Here is a 22,382-nt window from a genome sequence, read left to right as displayed (position 1 = left end):
TTTGTACAGTATCATATGTAGATGGTATAATACAGACTTTCTTGATCTGGTAAAGAGCGTCTATATATGTATATGATGTAAAGACTTTAACAATATTATAAACCAAGTTGACATATATTTTACCCAAAACAGATGAAATGCACATACATACATACATACTTTCCAGATGCACACAGGGCATTTGTGAGGATCACATTTTGTTCATAAAACAGTGTCAATGACTTTTAAAGTGACTTGTCACAAATTATGTACTCCAAACAAAGATAATTAAAAATCAGTGACAGAAAGGTACCTAGGAAAATCCTAAACACAATAAAACCTTGGTTTATGAGCATAATTCTTTCCTGAAACGTGCTCGTAATCCAAAGCACTGGCATGTCAAAGTGAATTTCCCAATAAGAAATAATGAAAACTGAGAGGTTTCATTCTACAACCCCAAAATATTCACATAAACATGATTATAATACTGTAATACAATACATAATAATAAAATACAAAATATGAAGAAAAACACCCCTAACCTGCCCTTAACATCTGAAACCTTTGTGGCTGGGGTGAGGGAGAGAAGAGAGGAGGGTTATTGTGTAGGCCGACTTTTACTATCACTAATGAAATCACTGCTGTCCTTTGGCTCAGTGGAATGTTTTTCATTTTGTGCAACTTTAACAAGGAACTTACCCAGTGACACTTGCTTTTGCTTCTTTTTGAGGATTTCACAGAAATGCGACATTGTGGTGTTGTTAGATTCATTGCTCACACTGCTACAGCCTTATTTGGGTGTGGCTTTTCTACACAGTTTTGCACTGTTTACCACATTTTACACATCTCCCTAATCTCATTTGAAATAAGGGATTTCCCTGCCTTATTCTCCTCCTCTGCACAGGAGATTTCCTCCATAACCTGTTGCTGTCGGGAGACGGTCACCCATAGTCCCACAGAGGGAGAGGGAGAGAGAGATGGGTGAGTGGGAAGAAGAGAGTGAGAGGAACCACTGGCTCAGTTGGTGATCATGTGACGTTTGGCATCATGTACTTCTCACATTGCCAGCCGTTGCTTGTTTATCAAGTTAAAATTTTTTAGAACTGTCTGCTTGTCTTGTAGAATACCTACAGAAGTTACTTGTAATCCAAGGTTTTACTCTATTTAGAAACTAACACATCTCTAAGGAACCCATAGGTTGAAGAAAAATGAATGTGAATTTAGCAAATATTTTGTACTGAATACAAATCATAATGAATTTGTGGATCATAGTTAATGCAGTGCTCAAAGGAAAATTACAGCAACAAATGCCTGTATTGGAGAAGTAAAGTCATAAATCAGTGTCCTCAGCTTCTATCTTAAGAAACTCAGGAGGCTGAGGCAGGAGGATTACAAGCTTGAGGCCAGCCTAGGCAACTTAACAAGAACCTGTGTCAAAATAAAAGAGGTCAAAGGTGCAGCTTAGTGGTAAGAGTGCCCTGGGTTCGATCCCCTGTATGAGGTGGGTGCTAGACAAACAAGAAAAAAATGAAACTCAAAAAAATGAAACTCAAAAACAGAAGAAATAGGTTAAAGATAAAAGCCTAAGTCAGTGAACTAGAAAACAGGAAAATAGTTGTGAAGAAATAATTGGCTCTTTGAGATGACTGATAAAACTATCAGAATCTAGCTCAAGCTGACTGATCAGGAAAAAAGAAATACAAATTATCAGTATCAGTAATGAAGTATGTCACAAAGCTACAGATCTTATAATTAGAAGGATTAAAAAATAATTTGAATTACATTATACCAGTATATTAGGCATCCTTATAAAATAAGCATCCATGAAAGATATAAAATGCAAACGCTCACTTGGAAGAAATGGATAACCTGAAAAGGGCTTTACTTATTAAAGAAATTGAATTCCCACAAAGAAAACCATAGGCCTGAATGGCTTCCCTGAGGTGTCTACCAAATATTTTAGGAAGTCATAACATCAGTTATACTCCAGCTCTTCCATAAAATTGTTAACTCACTCTGTGACGCTGGTATTACCCTCATGGCCAAACCAGACAATTTCATTGCAAGGAAAGGAAATTATATACCAATATCCTGTAGGAACATAGTTGCAAAATTTTAGCAAACTGAATCCAACAAGATATAAAAACAATAAAATACAATAACCAAAAGAGTTTTGTCCAGGGTATGTAAGACTGATTTAACATTTGAAAACCAATGTCACATGGCACATTAAAAAGTAAAAAAGACATTAGATGATCATCTCAGTAGATGTGGGGAAACTATTTAATAAAATGCAACATGCCTTGCTAATAAAATCTCAGCAAACTGGGAAAAGATGGGCCCTTCCTCAGTCTGATAAACAGCATCTATAAGAAACCAGTAGCTGAATAGTGATTGCTGAAAGAACATACATTTTCCCTCTAAGGCCAGGAACAAGGTGAGATGTCCACCATCACCATTTCTATTTGGCATCTACTGGAATTTCTAACCAGTGTGATACGACAAGAAATTTTTTTTAAAAAAATCTAAAGTAGCAAAGAAGAAATAAAATTGTTTATTCACAGATAATATGGTTGTCCATGGTTACTACAAAACGCTATTTGTTCATTGAAAAGTAATCCTAAATGTAAGTATTAGAATTGGAATACCATTTTAGTCGAAAACCCTGAAATGTACACATGGAAAAACTGAATGAAGGCCAAGATTCCGCAGATAGTTACTGGTGGATCTGAGTCAGCCTTCCCTGGTGGGGATTTAAGGTGGCCAAGATTTTTCTTTCTACATAGGATTGGTTCACAGGCCAAAAATGCTATTGTTTTTTTCTCCTTTGTGCCCACAAAGGTATACAAATAGATGTTACACATTACATTTTGCTCCTCTTTAAAGTACAATAAACTTTTTCTTTGAAATAATCCAAAATTTATTTTTGTTTGTGTTTGTTTTTTTTTTTTTTTTTTTGGTTTTTTTTCAGTACCAGGAATTGAACTCACGACCTCACACTTGCCAGGCAGGCGCTGTGCCACTGAGCTAAATCCCCAGCCCCTCAAAATTTATTTTTAATCCATCTTAAAATATGCTATAAGGAAATCATTACTTAGCATTTTTTGTTATAAAATGCTGTTCTTTTTTTCTTTTTGGAAAGTACTGGGGATCAAACCCAGGAGTGCTCTCAGCTACATTCCAGCCCTTTTTATGTATTTTGGGACAGCGTCTCATTAAGTTCCCTAGGCTGGCTTCAGACTTGCAGTCTTCTCCTAAGTAGCTGGAATTACAGGTGTGTGCCACTGCACCCAACTCAAAATGCTAGTCTTGTACAGTTTTCTTCTTTGATATATAATGGAATTTGGGAGATGTTCAGGAAAGCTGTGTTTTAAAATCTGCATAATTTATATTACAGTGTTTCAGTGCGACAGTACTGTGTCACGAGAGAATGCAGTTTTACACACAAGTCTGAACCTAGGTTTTGTCTCTGCATCCTCACTCTGAACCATGTCTTCCTCCAGTTGTCACTTAATGTACAGTCAGAGACTGGCAGTGAGCAGTGGTCCTCTGTTCTTGACTATCCCCGTGTAACTAATTAATAAGATAGATCTGTGTATTACATATGCACAGATACTTAATGCTCTTTAGACATTTTATTATGGTTGAATTTTCTTGATTGCCATTTCTGATTAGAACCAAGTACTGTTTTTACTTTAATGATTAACACAGGCACAGTATACTTTCTAGATTAGATTTTTCAGATTAAATTTATGCATGTATGTATGTGTGTATGTGTATATTTATAGACAGAGTCTCACTATGTAGTTCCAGCTGACCTTGAACTCACTGTGTAGCCCAGGCTGACCTCAAACTCACGACAGTCTTCCTGCCTCAGCCTCCTGAGGTGCTGGGATTGTAGGTGTGTGCCGTGATGCCCTGCCAAAATAAATTTAGAGAAGTAATATAGTCAATTGTTGATGGTATTTCAACAGTAAAGGGTTTTGGTTTTTTTCTTTTTTCTTTTTTTGGAGACATTCTTGCTGTGTAGTCCAGGCTGACCTCCAATTTGTGGCGATCCTTCTGCCTAGCCTCTCAAGTGCTGGGATTACAAGTGTGTGCCATGCCGCTTGGTGGGTTTTATTTGAAGAATGGAACTGGGCAATAACTTAGATATTTTCTAAATTGATACATATCTTTTTAATCAATCACAGCAGTATTATTGGTTTCCTTAGCGATGATGTTTGAGATTTGCTTTGTTCTGTTTTTGTTTTGTAGTACTAGGTTGAGCACAGGGCCGTCACACTGAACTACGTCTCCAGCCTTTTAAAAATTTTTTATTTCAAGACAAAGTCTTGTTAAGTGGCCCGGCAGGGCTTGAACTTGCAGTTAAATTGCCCAGCAGGGCTTGAATTTACAATCCTCCTGTTTCATCCTCACAGATTACAGGCATCCACCACCGTGGTTGGTTCATGTTTAAGCTTTTAAAACTACCTGTGTTCCTGCCAAAAGTACTAGTAACTGGAAGTGAGACTTACACATTAAAAGTTTGAGAATCACCATTTTGTTTGCTTAGTTATAATTACTGCAGTGCTTTTATCTCAATTACCACGTAGAATCTGATGACTCCCCCGTGTGTAACAGCTACCCACACCGTCTCCTGACCTCAGGCCTCGTCCCTGGTGCCTTCTGGGTGTGTCACACCCGCCTCTTGCTCCGCGTGCCCCAGCCAGAGCGCTTTTGCTCTCCTTAGAAGGCACTCGGAAATGCTGAATTACATGAAAAGAAAAAAACAGAAGTCCTGATAAGTGGACCCTTTAAGCGTTTGATCTTTTTTTCTAAATTTGAAAACGTCATGAAAGTAATATAACAATATTAAACCATTTAATTATGAGAGTAAGATTTTTAAGAAGGAAAAATTCTCTCTTACCCCTGCTCTTTCCAAGTCTTCTCCAGAGATAACACTGGTTTAGCAGAGGGGGCCTGTTTGGTGAATATCTTTGCACACTTCCTCTCCTACGTATCAACTAATACATACACTCACCTACTTTTCCTCCTAAAAATAGGGTCGTATTACAAATCATTCTGCAACTCTGATGCACTTAATATTATATCTTGGATATCTTGCCCTTTTTTGTGTGTATGAGATTGTTTATCTGGGATAGCTAAGACCTCACCTGTTCCATATTAATGATAGTTTCAGTTTAGCTGTCCTTTTTTTGGGTGGGGGTGAGACAAGGTCTCACTGTGTCTTCCAGGCTGGCCTTGAACTTACTATGTAGCCCAGGCTGGCTTTGAACTCATGGCAATCCTCCTGCCCCTGCCTCTTGAGTGCTGGGATTATAGGTTATGCCGCCACGCCCAGCCTAGTTTAGCTTTGAGCCAGGAGGGAAAACAGTTATGAAAAAGACATTCTGGCATGGCATATGTAATATTAGCATAACTATAATCTAATACTCTAAGATGATTGCACCCAGTGAAATCTACAAGAAACTGGGAATATGGTTGGCTTCTGAAAATTACGATATACCATGTTGTTTATATCATATGTAATATATCATTGTGACATCAGCAGCTGACTTTTTTAATGTGTCAGAGGACCACATCATCACCAGACACAAAGCAGTATAAATATATTTCATTTATCATAGTGGTATTCTAAGTTTGTAGTGGATGAACATTTATAGACTTCTTTCCCAGTTCAGTTGTTTGATTTTTTAAAGCTTAACCTTTTAGCTAAATAATTCTTTACTATATAGATTTATCTTATCCTTTTCCAAGACCACATAATATTTTTAAGTGTGCATTTGCCCAGTTTTATTTAAGCATTCCTGTGACCATCTTCTCCAGGAAAAACTCTGAAATACTTTTATTTACCCATGCAATTAATTAGCTGAAACAACCAATCTGTAAATATTTAATCAGTGAGCAAATCTATATTTGTGCTCTTCCCTTTCTTAAATCACTACTTTTTCATTTCTTCTTGACTTTTTTCTTACATACATTTAGTCGTGTCTGTTCTTCCCTCTGAACCCTTTGTTCTTGCATTCCTTTTACCAAAAGCCTTCTTTTGTTTGTTGTGAAAATATCAAACATCTCACTTGCCACTTTTTTAATCTTTATACATTCCCCTTCTACTTAACTTTTATACTACCTTTCTTTTATTTCTAGTTCTGACCGTCTTAGCCTTTACCATCACCATTGGAAAAATTGCTAGGGATTATACAAAATCAAGTTTTTTTTCCCCCCTAAAAAATTATTTAGCCAAATACTTATTCATTGGCAATGTCTCATTTCACTCTAGTATCCTCAGAAAGATTTGAGAGAAAATTGCACCCACAAAATAAAAGTGCTAAGAAATATGACCAACTAAATAATGAATATGCAGAAATAATCATTACAAATTTTTAATCCCTTGGACAGATTAAATAAAATATTGAACATTGCTGGTAGTCAAATGATAATCCAAAAACTCCATCGAAGAGAACCTAGATGTACAGCAGAAAGTCAAAGAGGGAAAATGAGAGCAAAGCCCAGCGGCTCTGGGAGTAAAGAAGATTGTGTCTCCCTGAGGGAAGACGATGGGAGGCACACGGCACTCTGAAGGAAAAGAAACTTCCCTGGCACCTGATCCAAACGCAGACACGGCTCCTACTCTCCTCCAACGGGCTTCAAAAGGCCGGGCCCACCGCTAGGCCTTCCCACCCCACCCCACCCTGCCTCAGGCCTTCTCCGGGCTCCCTAGGGAGGAGCTGTGCCCACAGTTGATATTGGGAAGGCATTTTGCTTTTCTTTGTTCCCTTCTCAGTGTGATCTTGACATAGGGGAATAATATAACTCCCAACCTGCTGGATGTCAGATTCACCGAGTGCACGTTCCCCAAATTGAAGAATGAATTCTAAGGAACAACGGAGGGTAAGAGTAGGAAAAATTTATTGAGAGAGATAGCTCCCGAGAGACAGGTGGGGACCTGAAAGTGCATTGCCAAAGATCCCACTTCACAGAGGAAGTTTTATAGGGCAAAACCATGAGTTGGGTACAAAATAGGTCAAAATTATGATTAACCCATAAGATTACAAGTATAACTGCTTACGTAATAGTGATCCAATGGGGAAGCAATTTACATAGCAAGTGTGTATGAAAAGAAGACCTGGTCACCCACCTGGGTGACTGATGTCTATCTAGGCTTTATTGGAGCAAGTGCTATCAATTATAGTACAGTCTTTATTGCTCATCTCTAGGAAGACATGTAGGCCTGGTCGTTTTGTCTTTGTCTTGAGGCCTGGCCTTTGACAGAGGCGCCTCCAGCCACAGGTGTAATGTGTTCTCAACCTCTGCACTGACGCCCTCAGGGGCCAAGCCCTGTCTGACTGCCTGTAATATTTCTGCCTACCTTAGCTGTCTATAATAATCTCATCTACTTTCTAGCTTCCGGGAATTCCCCCAAAGTTCTAGTTCAATGGTATACACCTTTTTTTTCCCCAGCTTAGTTAGACTTTTACAAACTAAAACAAACCTTTCTACTGTCATCTTAGTGAAAGTTGAGGACTTAATATGTTTTCGGTCTCTTTTGAGCCCAAATAGGGTAAACTCATATCAAGAGGGAAAATACTACATTCAGGTTTGCTTTTTAATATAATGGTAACATTCAGATAATTAATATTTTCTGGGTTTTTTGTTTGTTTACCTTAATATAACCTTTTGCATTCTATTTATTCATTTTTGTGATACTAGAGATGAAACCCAGGGATACTTTACCCCTGAGCTACATACATCCCAGCTACATTTTTATTTTGAGACAGTGTCTCAAGTTCCCCAGGGTGGCCTTGAACTTGCAGTCCTCTTGCCTCAGCCTTCTGAATATGGGGTATCACATGTGTGTGCTGTCTGCACCTGGCTTGCCTTTTACCTATTTAAAGATAGTCATTTATCTAACTAGCCAGATGCATTAATGTGGTCTGTTTGCTTTCTTCAGCAATTACTTGCAGTGATACGAAAAGTGAGTTTGCCAAAATACTGTGTGTGTTTAAGAGATAAAGGAAGAAATAATTTGCAGCTTTAAGACGGTAGATCATTTAAGGTTCTCTTTCCTCACCCGTCTTCCTCACTGGCTGCCTCAGAGCCTCTGGCCCAGGAAGATCTGGTGTTGTAATCACCTATAGAGGCCCTATTTTACTGCTAGAAAGCGCTGTGCACTGGAAATGTGAGAGAAAGGTAGGAGGGTCAAGGGCAGCAGAAGGAGAAAGAAGTCTGGCTGACGCGCTCTCTTTTTCTGTCAGTTCTAGCCTCGGGTTTGTATCTGTTTCTTTTTCTGTTCTGAAAAATATGTATAACATGAAATCTATTACTTTAACCGTCTTAAGTGTACAAGTCATTGGCAGTAAGTACATTCACAATGTTGTGTATCTGGATTATTTCACATTAAGAATAATATTTTGAAAGTTCACCCATGTTGTAACCTATGTTAGAATGTCCCCCTTTTAATGGCTTGATAATATTCATTGTGTGACAATATTCATTATGTGATATACATTCACACATTTTGTTTATCCCTTCAGCTGATGGTGGACACTTGCACTGTTTCCACATTTTGGCCACTGTTAATAGTGCTCCTTTGAATGCTGGTGTGCAAGTGTCTGTTTCAGTCCCTCCTTTCAGTTCTCTTGGGTCTGTATACACTGTATAGATCCAGGAGTGGAGGAGATGGATTCTGTGGTAATTCTCTTTAACCTTTTGAAGAACCACCAAACTGTTTTCCAGAGAGGCTGCACCATTTTACATTCCCATCAGCAATGCACAAAGATTTCTCATTTCCCCATTCTCACCAAATGTTTTCTCCAGTGTGCCTTCCCCTTTAAAAAAAAAAAAAAAGAAGAAGAAGAAAGGTATAATTGGCTCACAGTTGGTCTTTTTTTTTTTTTTTTCATTTTTGAGACAAGGTTTCCCTATGCAGTTCAGGCTGGCCTTGAGCTCACTTTGTAGCCCAGGCTGGTCTGGAACTCGCAACGATCCTCCTGCCTCAGCCTCCCGAGTGCTGGGATTACAAGTGTGTGCCGTCATGCCCAGCTTGGCTCAGTTTGTAGAGGTTTCAGTTCATTGTTAGCTGGCTCCAGGGCAGAGTAGCATGGTAGAGGGGCATGGCAGAGAAGTAGTAGTTCATGGCAGGCAGAAGGCAGCAAAGCAATGAAGTAGCAAACTATAAGCAACCTACACTCCCTGTAATAATAGCATCCTAATAGGTATGCGGTGATATTGTGTTGTGATTTTATTTTGTATTTCCTGAGGTGGTGAGCCTTTTAGCACTTGCTCACTGGGGCTTTATCTGTAGCGTCTCATGCTTTATCTTAAAAATAAATACTAGTATATGAGTGTGTATACTAGTATTTTTCTTTATCTTCCCAACCCCTCCCTGCACTGTGGAGAAAAGAAACTTGGATAAATAAAGTGTATGGTTCATGTAGGTGCAGTCTGTTCGTGATCTTGTTTCCTTTGCATACACACAGTATTTATCTCTGTGGATGTGTGTCTTATCTGCAGTAGGTAACTATTCCTGTTACTCCTGTGTTACTGGACTAGAATGTTTGAGAGAAGCCTGCGGCTGAAATTTATTTGGGGGCTTTCTAGTCCAGCCTTACAAAATTTTTCAAAGTTAAGATTCGCTTGCATTGCATTTCATTAAAAAGCCTACGTTTACCTCTTCCCTAGGTCTTCTGTCCTTCTTTCATGTTTTAGTTATAGGAAGCCAAGAGTCTGTGGTGCTTGGAAAGAATGCTGATACCATTTTCAGTGCTTCTAACAAAATAGCCAGTTCCTATGTCCTTGTCTTCTTTCTGCATACTGTCCTGTTAAACACGGTGTGGGCTGGTGTAAGATACCTGTATTCTAACAGAGGGAACATCACAGTAAATGTATGGGACATAGTGGACAAGGCTTTAAAGTAACTTCTCATTTGAGGGCATCTAGTAATTTAGTTATGTGAACTGCAGTTTTCAGCACACTGTTGGTGAAATGCTGAGCGTGTTCTCATTTTTCTGTGATGTCTCGGGTGTTTGCTGACTAGCTCTTTGGAGAGTGCATGCTTATCTGGCATGTCCATAACAGAATGAACTGTGTGTTCCCTTTCCTATGTACCGGATAGCAATTTTCCCCCTTTGGACAGATCAGCACAGTAAACTTTGTCATAGATTAATATCCATAGCTACATAGTGATTTTAAATCCACACAATAAATCTAGGTTGGAGGGAAAAAGAAAACTCTCATAAAAGCAGTGAAACTTGCTTTGTTTTAAAGAACTGTCTGTTTTTACTGTCTTTTTGTATAGTGCTCAATAAAGTGAAACGAATTTTTGTTCTGTTTCTTTTTTCTTTTTTGTGGGGGGCGGGTACCAGGAATCAAACTCAGGACCTTGTACTTGTGAGGCAGGCGCTGTGCCCCTGAGCTATGTTCCTGGCCTCATTTTGTTTCTTTATAAAGACATACATTCCTAACAACCTCAATATAATTAAGAGGAAGTATGTTGAAAATTCAATTTCTTCTCTCAGATTTGCCTTTGAAACCTCAGAAAAAAATTTTCTTCTTGTTTTTATGTCTTAATTATTCATAGTACTTTTTCGTCATACCAGCTCAGTAGTACTGACAAGAGTCACCCTTGCAGATTACTGCATCCCTTGAAATGTTAGAAGGAAAAATGAAGAGTAGATTCCTTTGGCAAACAGGACTTACAAAGTGAGATCAGTTTACACAGGTTCCCTCTTGATTTGATTTTAAGCAAGTCATTGTTTGCAGAGCAGCAAGTTTCACCAAACACTTTCTTGTTTGACAATTTTTTCATTCAAAAATTTTGCTGAACTCCAAATGGTGACTATTCAAAAGAAAGCATTGCCTATATAATTTAGAAATAAGTGGCACCCAGGCATGGTGGCGCACGCCTGTAATCCCAGCACTGGGGAGGCTGAGGCAGGAGGATTGTTTCGAGTTTGAGACCAGCCTGGGCTATGAAGTAAGCTCGAGGCCAACCTGAACTGCATAGCGAGACTGTCTCAAAAAGACCAAAAAAAAAAAAACAAAATAAGTGGCAGAGCACAACTTTTATGTTTTTATGTATCAGTTAAGAAATTTAAACAAAAAAGTTAAAAAGAAGTGGCAGACATTAATGACACCTTACCCCTAAGTACTTCAGCATGTATCCCCTAAAAACAAGTATATTAGTCTATGTAAAAAAAAAAAAAATCACACACACAAAAAATCACAATACTATTTGGACACTCATACAGCAATAAGTTAATATACAGTCTGTTTTTCCAGTTTTTCCAATTCTCCCGACAATATTGTTTTAGGCATTTTGTCTTCCTAATTGTGGATCTAGCCCAGGTTTACCTATTACACTTGATTCCTTTAATCTAGAACAAACAGTATCTCCCCTCCCCTTGATCCTTTATAATAGTAACATTTTTTTGAGGAATCTAGATCGGTTGTCTTGTAGAATGCTCCATAATCTAATATTGTCTTTTATTGTTTCTTATTTTTTGTGTTTTGTTTGTTTATTTGTTTGAGACAGGGTCTTGCTGTGTAGTTCAGGCTGGTCTTTAACTCACTGTATATCCCAGGCTGGCCTAAAACTCATAGCAGTCCTCCTGCCTCAGCCTCCTGAGCACTGGGATTACGGATATGTGCCATCATGCTGGGTTTTTTCCTTCTTGCTTAGATCCAGTGAACTGTTTTTGATAGGAATTCACCACATAGGGGATACATAGTTCCTATGATGTCATGTCCAGAGGCACAGTAATGAGTTTGTCTCAGTACTGGTGTCAGAGTTTGGTTATGCAAGTCACTTGTTAAGTGATGGGATCACCTCGCTGGGAAGGTCTATTTTCCTTTTTTTTTTTTTTTCTTTTTCTATTGCCTTTTTAAAATGGATCTTACTAAGTTGCGCAGGCTGACCTCTATCTTGCTAACCTTCTCTCCTTTCATACAACACAACCTGAAACTTGCAACCCTCTACCCTTAGCCTCCTGAGCAGCTGGGATTGCAGGCACACACCACGGGGCCCCTTCTCCTTTTTCCTTTTTTTTCTTAATAAGTAATCACCAGTAGGGTGATACTTTGAGAAGGTGTGGCTGTCTTTTTTTTCTCCATGAACTTTCACCTGATGTCTTTAACTTGCTCAATGCCTTGAATTTCTCCAGGGGTCCTTTAATGGATGTTAGTTGATTGGTGAAGCCCCGGGAACTGTTTTTGCATGCATACATTTTTTCATGGCCCCCAAAATATTTAGATGATTTTTCCCTCTGTTGTTGAGGTGCCTTCTACAAGTTTCAGTGCATCAGAAAAATGTGTTGTAAGTGGTGGGTTTGGGGGCTGGGAAGATAGTGTAGTGCCACAGCACCCACCTGGCAAGAACAAAGTTCCGAGTTTGATTCCTGCTAACCCGCCCCCCTAAAACAGGGTAGATTTCTAGAGCTGAGAACCAGCCCTGTTTATCTAATTTTCCTGATTACCTAGCCTCACACTGTGTAGAGCCAGGTACTTAATTTTTGTTGCTTGGGGATGACTTGTTCTGGCCTTTCACTTATCTTGAGCCAAATATTTGGATCTTTTATGTTTGGTAAACAATCTTAGAAAATAAAGCAAACGGGGTTAGACCCTGGGATTTTGGTTTTCCCTTTGAAGATTCTTGGGCACAGGCAATTTGATTCTTTTTTTTTTTTTTTTTTTTGGTTTTCCCTTTGAAGATTCTTGGGCACAGGCAATTTGATTCTTTTTTTTTTTTTTTTTTGGTACCAGGAATTGAACTCATGACCTTGCGCTTGCCAGGGAGGCGCTGTGCTGCTGAGCTATACCTCCCACCCTCAGCCCACAAGCTGATTTGATTTGGGTCTCTGTTGACACTGGAGTAAACTTAGGTCATTTGAAAATGACTTAAAACACTGCAATATATGTTTTAGTTGTCTAAATATTGACAGTATCTGTAAGAATTTTCAGAAGTGCAAAATAGCTCTTTTTGACTGTAGACAGAGGCCCTCGGTGGTGACTTGAGGGAACCTTAAATCCATTATTAGCCTAATATGGAATGCCTTTACAAATGGTTCATTTCTGATTTTCCCTGCTCAAGCGGGGAGCAGTGTGGAATTCATCATGCAGGTGGCCAGGTGTATTTGTTTAGCTTACTGATGAGCCTGTTGGTCACATCCGTTTGCCTTGCATGAAGAAGTGTCAGGTGACTGACAACAACGCTAGCTAATTTTTTCATAGCATGCTTTAAAAGTATATAATAAATCATTTAATCCAGGTGGCCCTGTGAAGGTAGATATTTTTATTGTAATTACATAGGTAGGGAAAAAAGACTTGAAGAAGTTAAAGTAGCCCATAGCAAACAGATTGTAAGAAGCAGGGGAAGAACATTGAAGTTCTGAATTTCTTGCTCTTTCTGACTTACCATTCTGAAAGGTTCAGGGATCCTAGGGGATCTGAATACAAAAGTGTAGCCCTTGCTCTCAAGAGCCTTAACATCTGTCAGGCCTAGTCTTTGACAGATAGATTATGGACAGCCAGTTCAGGGAAGAGCTAAGGAAGTACAGAAAAGGGCAGAATAAGCCACACATGCAGGGTCAAGGTTAGTATGATGAAGGCGTGTGGAGGGGAGAACGAGAGTAACTGCGCATGGCTACGGAAGAGCGAACGCCTTCCGCCTTACGGGCTGTTCTGGAAGAGGAGTCGGTCTAGTCTGGCTAGAGTTAGGTTGGGCTCGCACTGGGAACTGCTTTGAGCACACCGGGAAGAACCTGTTCTCCGGGTATTCTGAGCAGGAGATGAAAAATGTGGTCCCACAGCAGACTCTGTCAGCGTCAAAGGCCGAATTTCTAAGGTGTCAATCGCATCACATATTGTATGTCGCTGAAGCCTCACTGTAATGCTAACATTGTACTGCACCTATTTTCCAAATGAGAAACCAGGGCTCAGTAGGATTGAGTGCAGAACATCAGTAGCCGGGGCTTGGACTCAGGCGCTCTCTGTCAGACTCCCGAGCCTGTTCTGTTTTCCACTGTGATACTGTGCCACTTCTTTCACCAGGCCACCTGATACGTTCTTCATTTTGAGAATATGACTTTGGAAAAGAATATTTGCAAAGTTTTGAGAGGACTGCTCCCTTCTGTGTAATCATGTTAAGCAATGTAACCGTTGGCAAACCTAACATATTGTGCTTTAATTTGGGACCAGAGCTAGGTGAGAAATGGAGGAATCAGGTGATATTTTATTTAGCTCATGACATCAATACGTGGTCATAAATGCTTTTCTTTCCCTTTTCAATGTCTAACCTGTAGTGGCCCTAAATAAATGGGCCCTAAATAAGTCTTAGGTGGAGCGAAGCTCAGTTTCCAGGGGCATTTAATATGCATAAAGAAGTAATATTTTCCCTAGCTAAAATATGTTTCTTCTGGCAGGTTTCCTACTTACAAAGACAATGACTACTGATGAAGGTGCCAAGAACAGTGGAGAAAGCCCAGCAGCCACTGTTGCTGAACACGGAGAGGATGTCACCCCCAAAAAAGACAGAGGGGTATTAAAGGTGAGGCCACACAAGCAAAAGACACACAGGGAAACCTGCTGTCTCAAAGATTGTTTATAAAACTTTTATGTGTGGGGATGGATAATATTTATTAAGCCTTACTAAGTGCCAAAAACTACAGCTAGATTCTTATTTCTTCCTCTTCTTAACTCTGAGGTTTTCATTTTTAATCCCAGATTGTAGATGCTGAAACTGAGGCTGAGCTAGTTAAATTAACTTGCCCCGATATCATACATCTCAGTAAGTGCAGATCCTGGGGTTCAGGTCCAAGTTATGTCTGGCTCCAAAAGGCTGCTTCTCAGTAGTCTCAGAGTATACAAATGAGCTACTAACTTAATATATCATTTATAAAAGTATGCTAAAGCTAGTTAATGACAGTTTTGAAAACTTTTAGAAGGGGAAAAGTTAAATTGTAAAATTCAGAAGGATTTTTAACCATACTAATAGTGACAGGCCATGATGGTGCACACCTGTAATCCCAGCACTTGGAAGGCTGAGGGAGGAGGATCATCAGGAGTTCAAGCCCTGCCTGGACTACATAAGTGAGTTTAAGGCCAGCCTGCTCTGCATAGTGAGACCCTGTCTCCAAGAAAAGAAAAAACAAAGACCCATACTAATAATGTTCCTGTGTGCAGTGAATATGTGGGCATCATCCCATAATATCTTACTGTTGAGTTTGCTTTCCTACTTACTAAAACATATACACACACACACGGTTTGTTTTTTGTTTTTTATTTTGAGACAGGGTCTCGCCTTATACTTCAGGCTGGCCTTGAACTCGCTATGTGGCCCAGGCTGGCCTCAGCTTTCTGAGTGCTGGGATTATAGCCATTTGCCACCACACCTGGCAAACATATATTTTTTTAATGTGCAGTTAATCACTTTCACCTGTTTTTATTTGTATCTCTCAATGGTGTTGATTCTTCCGTTTTATAAGTTAATACACTGAAGCTGAGAGAGGTTCAAAAGGCTTTAATCACTTTAGGTAGTTATTTCTCCTATCCCAGTGTTACAGATACAAGTTTTATAGAGCTGTTTTGTTTTTGAAAAGATCATCTTACTCACTCTAAGTATTACAGCTAGTTTTAATACCTCCTGTGTCAGCAATATGAATTTGTTTTGTTTAATCTTACTAATGTGAAAGCGTTTCTTTTGTGCCTGGATCTCTTTTGAATATACATGCATTCCTGTTAGCTTGCTATGTGCCAAACCAAATTTGGGGACCAGCAGCTATAGAATAAGGGCTTTATGCTATGGATTTATATCATGCTATCTTCTGGGGGGGGGGGTCCCAACCTTTTAATTATAATTACTCATTCCAAACACCAGGGTGCTTCTAGAGACTGGAGATTCTGCAGCTATCTTCAGCATCTCCTACCTCATCTTTTCAGATTGCCCATATTCAGAGGACAAGGTCCCTAACCTGCCTCAGACCCTGTGTCTTAGTATGTTTTCTTTGCTGTAAGAGAATCACTAAGGCTGGGTGAGTTTTAAAGAGCAGAGACTGATTTGGGCCCACAGTTCTGAAGTCTGGGAAGTCCGCATGCATCTTTTTCACTTCTAGCGAGGGCATCAGTGTCTAGTGGGAGGCAGAAGAGCAGGTGGGCATATGTGGAGAAGACAAAATGCAAAGGGTGACGTAGCTTTATAGCAACTTGGAATGATTAATCCAATCCCTCTAGAGCCAGAACTCACACAAGGAAGGCATGAATCCCACTAATTACCTAATTGCTTCTTAAAGGCCCCACTTCTCAATACTGCAGCAGTTAACAATCAGACTTTAGTTCGAGTTTCAGCAAGGACAAATCATATTCAAATCATAGCACCCTGTATTCTAGGGAATAAATCTGACAGCAAGAATTTTAGGTTTATAAGGCACCTTTGAGATCAGAAGCCTTTTATTTTAAATCATGTTTTTTATCACTGTCTAGAGCCTCAGGTTCACTACGGGGCTTTTGGTTACGATTAAAAATAGACCTAGTCAGCACTTAGGAGGCTGAGGCAGGAGGATTGCCACAAGTTCAAGGCCAGCCTTGGCTACATAGTGAATTCAGGGCCAGCCAGGACTACATAGTGAGACCCTGTCTCAGTCAGTCAATCAATCAAAAATAGACCTAGTAACTACATGACCTAAGGTAGTAGTGGCAAACCTATGGCACATATGATTAGTGGGCTGTTTATATCATTGAAAGGTCTAAAAAGTTTCCCATCACTCAGGCAGTTTAGTTACCTCTGTATGATTGTTTCTTACCTGTAAAATTTAGAGAAATATTTACCAGTATCAGGATAAGGTAAAGCACTTACTGTAGTGTCTGTCTTATAGTAACCTCTTCTACTATTATATCCTTAAAAAAAAATACTGAAGCAGGTTTGGAAAGTCAGTAACTCCCTGGGTTTACATTTTCCAAATGACTTAAGACCAGATTCTGTCTTTCAAGCAGCTTCAGACTTAGGCACAGGTTTGTCTTGTGGGGACACCGGAGGCGATGCCCTGGGTGCTGTGCTGGCGGCCGTCTGACTCCCGCAGCCATCCATTGTATCTCCTCAGTTGTTGCTTCCAGTCTTCTAAGTGCAGGTTCTTGCTGATGGCCAAGCACAGGGCTCATAAAATGTCACACACATCCGTGACCATCAGCTCTTTCAGAATATCATATGGAAAAAAAAAAAAAAAAAAGAATATCATATGGTTTCTTTTAGATTAATGTCTTCTGAAACTTTACCTTTTTAAGTCCATGAAGGGCAGCAGTGTTTCCTTTCCTTTAAAGAATGTCTGAGCTTTTGAGCTAAGAAAGTTGTGGAATCTTAAATTCATGGTGTTTATATGGGGGGAGGGAAATACATCTCAGAGAAGAATTTAAAAGCAAATAATTCAGTTCCATAAATAAAAACTCAAGCCCTTCCCCCAAAAAGGTGTTCATTGGATATTTGCTATTCTACTCTGTTATCTACTAAAAATGATTGATTTGGTCTAGCTGATTGACAGAATAAATTACACCACCACATGCCTGGATTTGATTTTCTTTTCCAAGAACTGACCAACTGCATGAGCAGTTTACCGTGCCAGGAACAAAAAAAATACTGTATACTGGATTTACGATAGCTAAATATTTTTCAACTTGGACCTTTTTTTTGGCATTTCCTTTGCTAGAAAACACATTACTCAGTATCATATCAAAGTATGCAGTGATATTGATGTACTTTGCAGATTGAGTATTTTCCAAATAATAAGTGTAACCTGTTATGCCAGGATATTGGGCTTTCTGCAGTTAAACCAAACTGGAAGAATGTAGACAAAAGCTAATGTTTTTAGCAAAGGAGGGAAGTAAACAAATTGCACTTTTAAAAATTTATTTTTCACTTTTGAAAATTTGCTTTACTTCTTATTGACTGTTTTCCAAGTCCAAGAGTCTTCTTGGCCTCATTCAATTCGTGAGTGGACCGACCCACAAATTTGCATTTTGAGAGATGTTAGTGTACACATACAGGGCCTTAAACAAATGGATCAGGATTTATTGGTTAATTGTTTTGAGGGAATAATGTAATAAATAAAAAACAATATAATTAAATGTAGTATGGAGGACTAGCAAAGGACAGTTTTTTAACAGGAAGGGTTTTGTTGTGTTCTGCTTTTTGGTACTGGGAGTTGAGCTCAGGACCTCGCACTTACCAGGCAGGCACTTGTGCTGCCGAGCTGTATCCTCGGCCCTCCGGGAGAGTTACTGAGAGAAGTGTGAAGGGAGGTTAGAAGGACCAGACTAGAGGGTATTTGCAGGTCTGCCCGGTAACTTGGAATGGACTGTTCTGCTTTTTTCTGTTTTTTGAAAAAGTTCCACCTCCCTTTCCTTGATGTTTGTCTTTTCTAGATTGTCAAAAGAGTGGGGAATAGTGAGGAAACACCCATGATTGGTGACAGAGTTTACGTCCATTACAAAGGAAAATTGTCAAATGGAAAGAAGTTTGATTCCAGCCACGATAGAAATGAACCATTTGTTTTTAGTCTTGGCAAAGGTAAGAGGGTATTTTTGAATGTATTTTGCTTAGATTTATTACTGTTTGTATTATATAGGAGTAACAGAACATATCCTTGCCAAAAGTATTTTAGAGCAGTAGTGCTCAAAGAAAGCGGGGGAGGGGTCCTCTGAGATCTTTGGGGAGGCATTTACATAGTATCAGTTCCTTTCATAACAATACGAAAATGTAATTTACCTTTTAACCTTTTAATGTGTTGGCTTTTGCACTGGAGACACAAAAGCTGCAGTAGTGGAAACACTAGTGCCTTAACACAAATCGAGGCAATGACACCCGTCTGTATCAGTAATCATGGTATTCGCACTGCCTCTCACAAGAGGAAAGGCCAGTTTCAATGTGAGAATGCCTTGATAATTAGCAGGTTATTTCATTAAGGCTGGTCCTTGCATTTCACGTGGTTCTGATACGGTGTGGCACACAGGCACGTGTAGTGAGTGCGCTTCTGCGCACCAGTGACGGTGCCTGTCTCGAGGAAGAGCGCTTGCGCACTTGCTTTAGTTGATCGCTGAGCTGGCTGACTTCTTTGTTTAATGAAACACCATTTTACTTGAACAGGCAAACGATCAGGCTTGATTATTCAGTAGTTAGTAGGTATATTCCTGAAAACGAAATGAGCCTGTCATTTCAAGGAAAGCTACTGACAGTATTTGTTGAGTTTTCAACTAAAAATTATACTTGTAAAAAATTTGTCTGCCATTGTGACACTTAAAAGCCTTTTTAGTAAGATCGGTATGTATTAATGAGTGTAATTTCTTATATTACACAGTGAAATGTATCACAATTTAAAGGATCTGTGTAACTCAGTGAACCAATATTTTCATGGTACAGTATAAGATGCATGAGGTCATGTATGGATAAACAGTCCATTCAAAATATAAGCTAGATTAGAGGCTTTCAATGTAACAGATATGAAAGGTTCGTTGGTATGATTTGAGATTCCACACTGCAACTGACCTTTACCATATGTCCACTTTTGTTGTGGTGGTGGTGGTGGAGCTGGGGATCAAACCAGGGTCTTGTGCATGCAAGGCAAGAACCCTACCACTGAGCCGTGTCCCCAGCCCTGTGTGTCCACTTTTGATGATTATATTCACAATTAAAGTGCTTCTACCGGGGCTGGGCTGGGGATTTAGCTCAGTGGCACAGAGCCTGCCTGGCAAGCACAAGGTCCTCAGTTCGATTCCCAGTACCGGAAAAAATAAATAAATAAATAAAGTGCTTCTGTCTTTCCCAACTACCTCTTTGTGGGTTTGGATTGTTTTCTATTTACTCCAGAACTGGAAGAGATAAATTGTAGAAGTAGATTTGAAAACCCAGTTATCTTCTTAAGGCAGACACAGTTTGTATTTGTGAAATTAGAAAATGATCTCGATGGCGCTGGGAGGCAAACTCAGGGCCTCATGCATGGTAGGCGAGCACTCTACTACCGAGCTGCCCCTTCAGGTCTTAAAATTTTTTGAATTATTTAGTTTTAATTTTTTTCTAGTTGAGTCATTTATGTTAATATGGGATTATTTTTTGATGAATTAAAATGAATTTTAATTTTTATATGGTAAGTTTCAGTAGTTATACCAGAGATCATTTTAGGTCTCCAGTTTTTCTTCTATTCTGAGGACTGAACTTAGGGCCTGCTGGATGCTAAGTGCACATTCTGCCTCCGAACTGCACCCCAGCCACGCTAGCAGTCCTTAGCTTTCAAGACGTAAAAGGGTCCTGAAGAAAAAAAGATTGGGGTCTGCTGTTCTCAAGAATTAAATACGATTGAATTTCTTTTCAAATGTTTTTTTAAAAAGAATTCAACTAATTTGGTATTTTATTTTCTTTAGTCATATAAGAATAATAGCCCATACATCAAATTGAACTTTGTGGACCATGGGTTTGTTGGAAATTGGTGGCTGGATTACAGTGGCTTCATATTTTTGTTTGTCATGGCAGTTCTGCTTCACTCCTGGGCTAAGTGTGGAGGTCAGACGAGGCGGTCCTCCCATCTACACCATGGCTCAGGGTTGACCATGATTCCTTTTTCTTTCTGACTCTATGTCTAGTTGAATTGCTAACGAAGGATGGGTCTGGAAGGGAAACAGCCGAAGAGAAACTGCCTCTCTGCAGCCCTGCCTTCCCTGGCACCTGTAGCCATTTGTGTGTGACGGTGACATCCGCATCCTGGCCACCTGTGCTTTTTTCCAGGCTTCCGTGCTGGCTGTGCCACTACCCCTTTCTCCTTTGGGTCCCTAGTGAGTTATGGCTCAGGTGTGTTTGAATAAGAGAGCAATGAAAGTCAAACGCAGAGTCTCTTTCTTGACATAGGATCCATTATGACAGTTATTTCGGAGGTTTTTTCCTTGTAATATAGGATGTGAACCTCTTAGGCTATCAGAGTGGCAGTGGTATCATTACTTAATCCCAGTGACCTCAGAGTGCCTGCCTCATCAGAACTCCTTGTTCCCGCTGTCCTTCACTCTACCCTTAGAAATTCTGTTTCAAGGAAGTTGAAGTTAAAGATAAGAAATCACCTGTCAGCAGTTATCTTGGAAAATGGAATTAACAGTTGCTGAGACTTTCTACTGCCAGATTTGCTAATAAGATACCATGGTGAATAAGTCATGTTTCCCAGAATTTTACGTAGAGTGAAAAGATCTTCTGAGTCTTCCTCTAAGACACAGCGTGGGAGAGAAAAGAGGCAGCTCTCACTCGCCTTCATACCCTGACACCCCATGTAGAGACGGTGTGCGCGTGAGGAAGGAGTGCCCAGCAGGTGTTGGGAAGCCAGTGTTCCCGTCCTCGCTGCTCCGCGTGGGTGTAAACAAGCCACAGCCTCCCCTGCTCGCGTAAGAGGAGGAGCTGGGCAGAGCGGTACGATTAGTCTTGGGCCCTGTAAAGAGCGCAGGCACAAAGCTGAGGGTGATAGCACCTGAGGATGATAGCACCTGCCTGATGATAGCACCTGGTTCTCTCAGAAGCTGAGGTGGGACGGCAAGTTCAGGCCAGGTCTGGGCAACTTAGCAAGGCTCTGTCTCAAAATTTAAAAAAATAGAGAGCTGGGGATGCAGCTCAGTGAGAAGGCCCTGAGTTCAATACCAAGTAACCCAGCACCCCCACACACATGAGTGCACACAAAGCATGCGGGAACAAAAGCATAAAAGACTAACACCAACGCAGTGACAGGGGCCTTCAGAGGCCCCCTTACAGCTGCCTATCCATCCTAACTAGACATGCTAGGAAAAAGCAATACACCTCTTATAAACCTACTGTAACCATTGCCTATAAAATAAGAAATGTTGATTAGGCAATGGATAGTTTCAGATAGTTACAGAGCAGGAGCTACTTCCTCAAAATGGAGAAAAATAATATAAATGGACAACAGCGTAAACGCTGTATGTTGCACTCTCTTGACCCCTTTACAAGGTACTTCTCCCAAGAAAATACATAGAAATAACATACCATAAGGTATATACACACATTTGAGCTATACTTACACACAGTACATACTCATTGGTTTTTCTGTACTATCATTTCAATGCTGTCTTATTTTCCTCACCTAAAGTAATGATTGTATATGCTCTTATTGTTTGTTACTACATAAAATATTATTTTATAGTGTTGTGATTAGGTACGATAAGGCACACCATTAATTGTTAGGCATTGAGCTTAACACATAGTAAGCACTCAGATGTTTATTACTGATGTTACTGTATCGTGATTATTGACTGGCTTTCTATGCCTGGTAGGACTTGTTTTATATGGTTTAGATCTTAACTATTTACTCTATGCATGCAAGTTTTTGAAATAATGCTTTATCTATCTTTTTTAGACTTTGGAAGTTGGGAAG

At 39.7% G+C, this 22,382-nt stretch overlaps 1 protein-coding gene across 3 annotated transcripts in view; it reads left to right on the top strand.

Annotated features, from left to right (window-relative positions):
- Fkbp5 (FK506 binding protein 5) overlaps window positions 1–22,382 on the top strand; it is a 103,360-nt gene that overhangs the window by 26,955 nt on the left and 54,023 nt on the right. For all 3 annotated transcript variants that reach the window (XM_005389562.2, XM_013516903.1, XM_013516904.1), the window contains exons 2-3: window positions 14,400–14,524; window positions 18,388–18,532. In XM_005389562.2, coding sequence (XP_005389619.1) covers window positions 14,400–14,524; window positions 18,388–18,532 — 270 coding nt within the window. The remainder of the gene's footprint in view (window positions 1–14,399; window positions 14,525–18,387; window positions 18,533–22,382) is intronic.

Source organism: Chinchilla lanigera, unplaced genomic scaffold, assembly GCF_000276665.1.
Source record: "Chinchilla lanigera isolate Chin_1 unplaced genomic scaffold, ChiLan1.0 scaffold00036, whole genome shotgun sequence".
NCBI lineage: Eukaryota > Metazoa > Chordata > Mammalia > Rodentia > Chinchillidae > Chinchilla > Chinchilla lanigera.
Note: the sequence above shows the minus strand (reverse complement) of the source record. Positions and strands in the feature narration are given on the sequence as shown.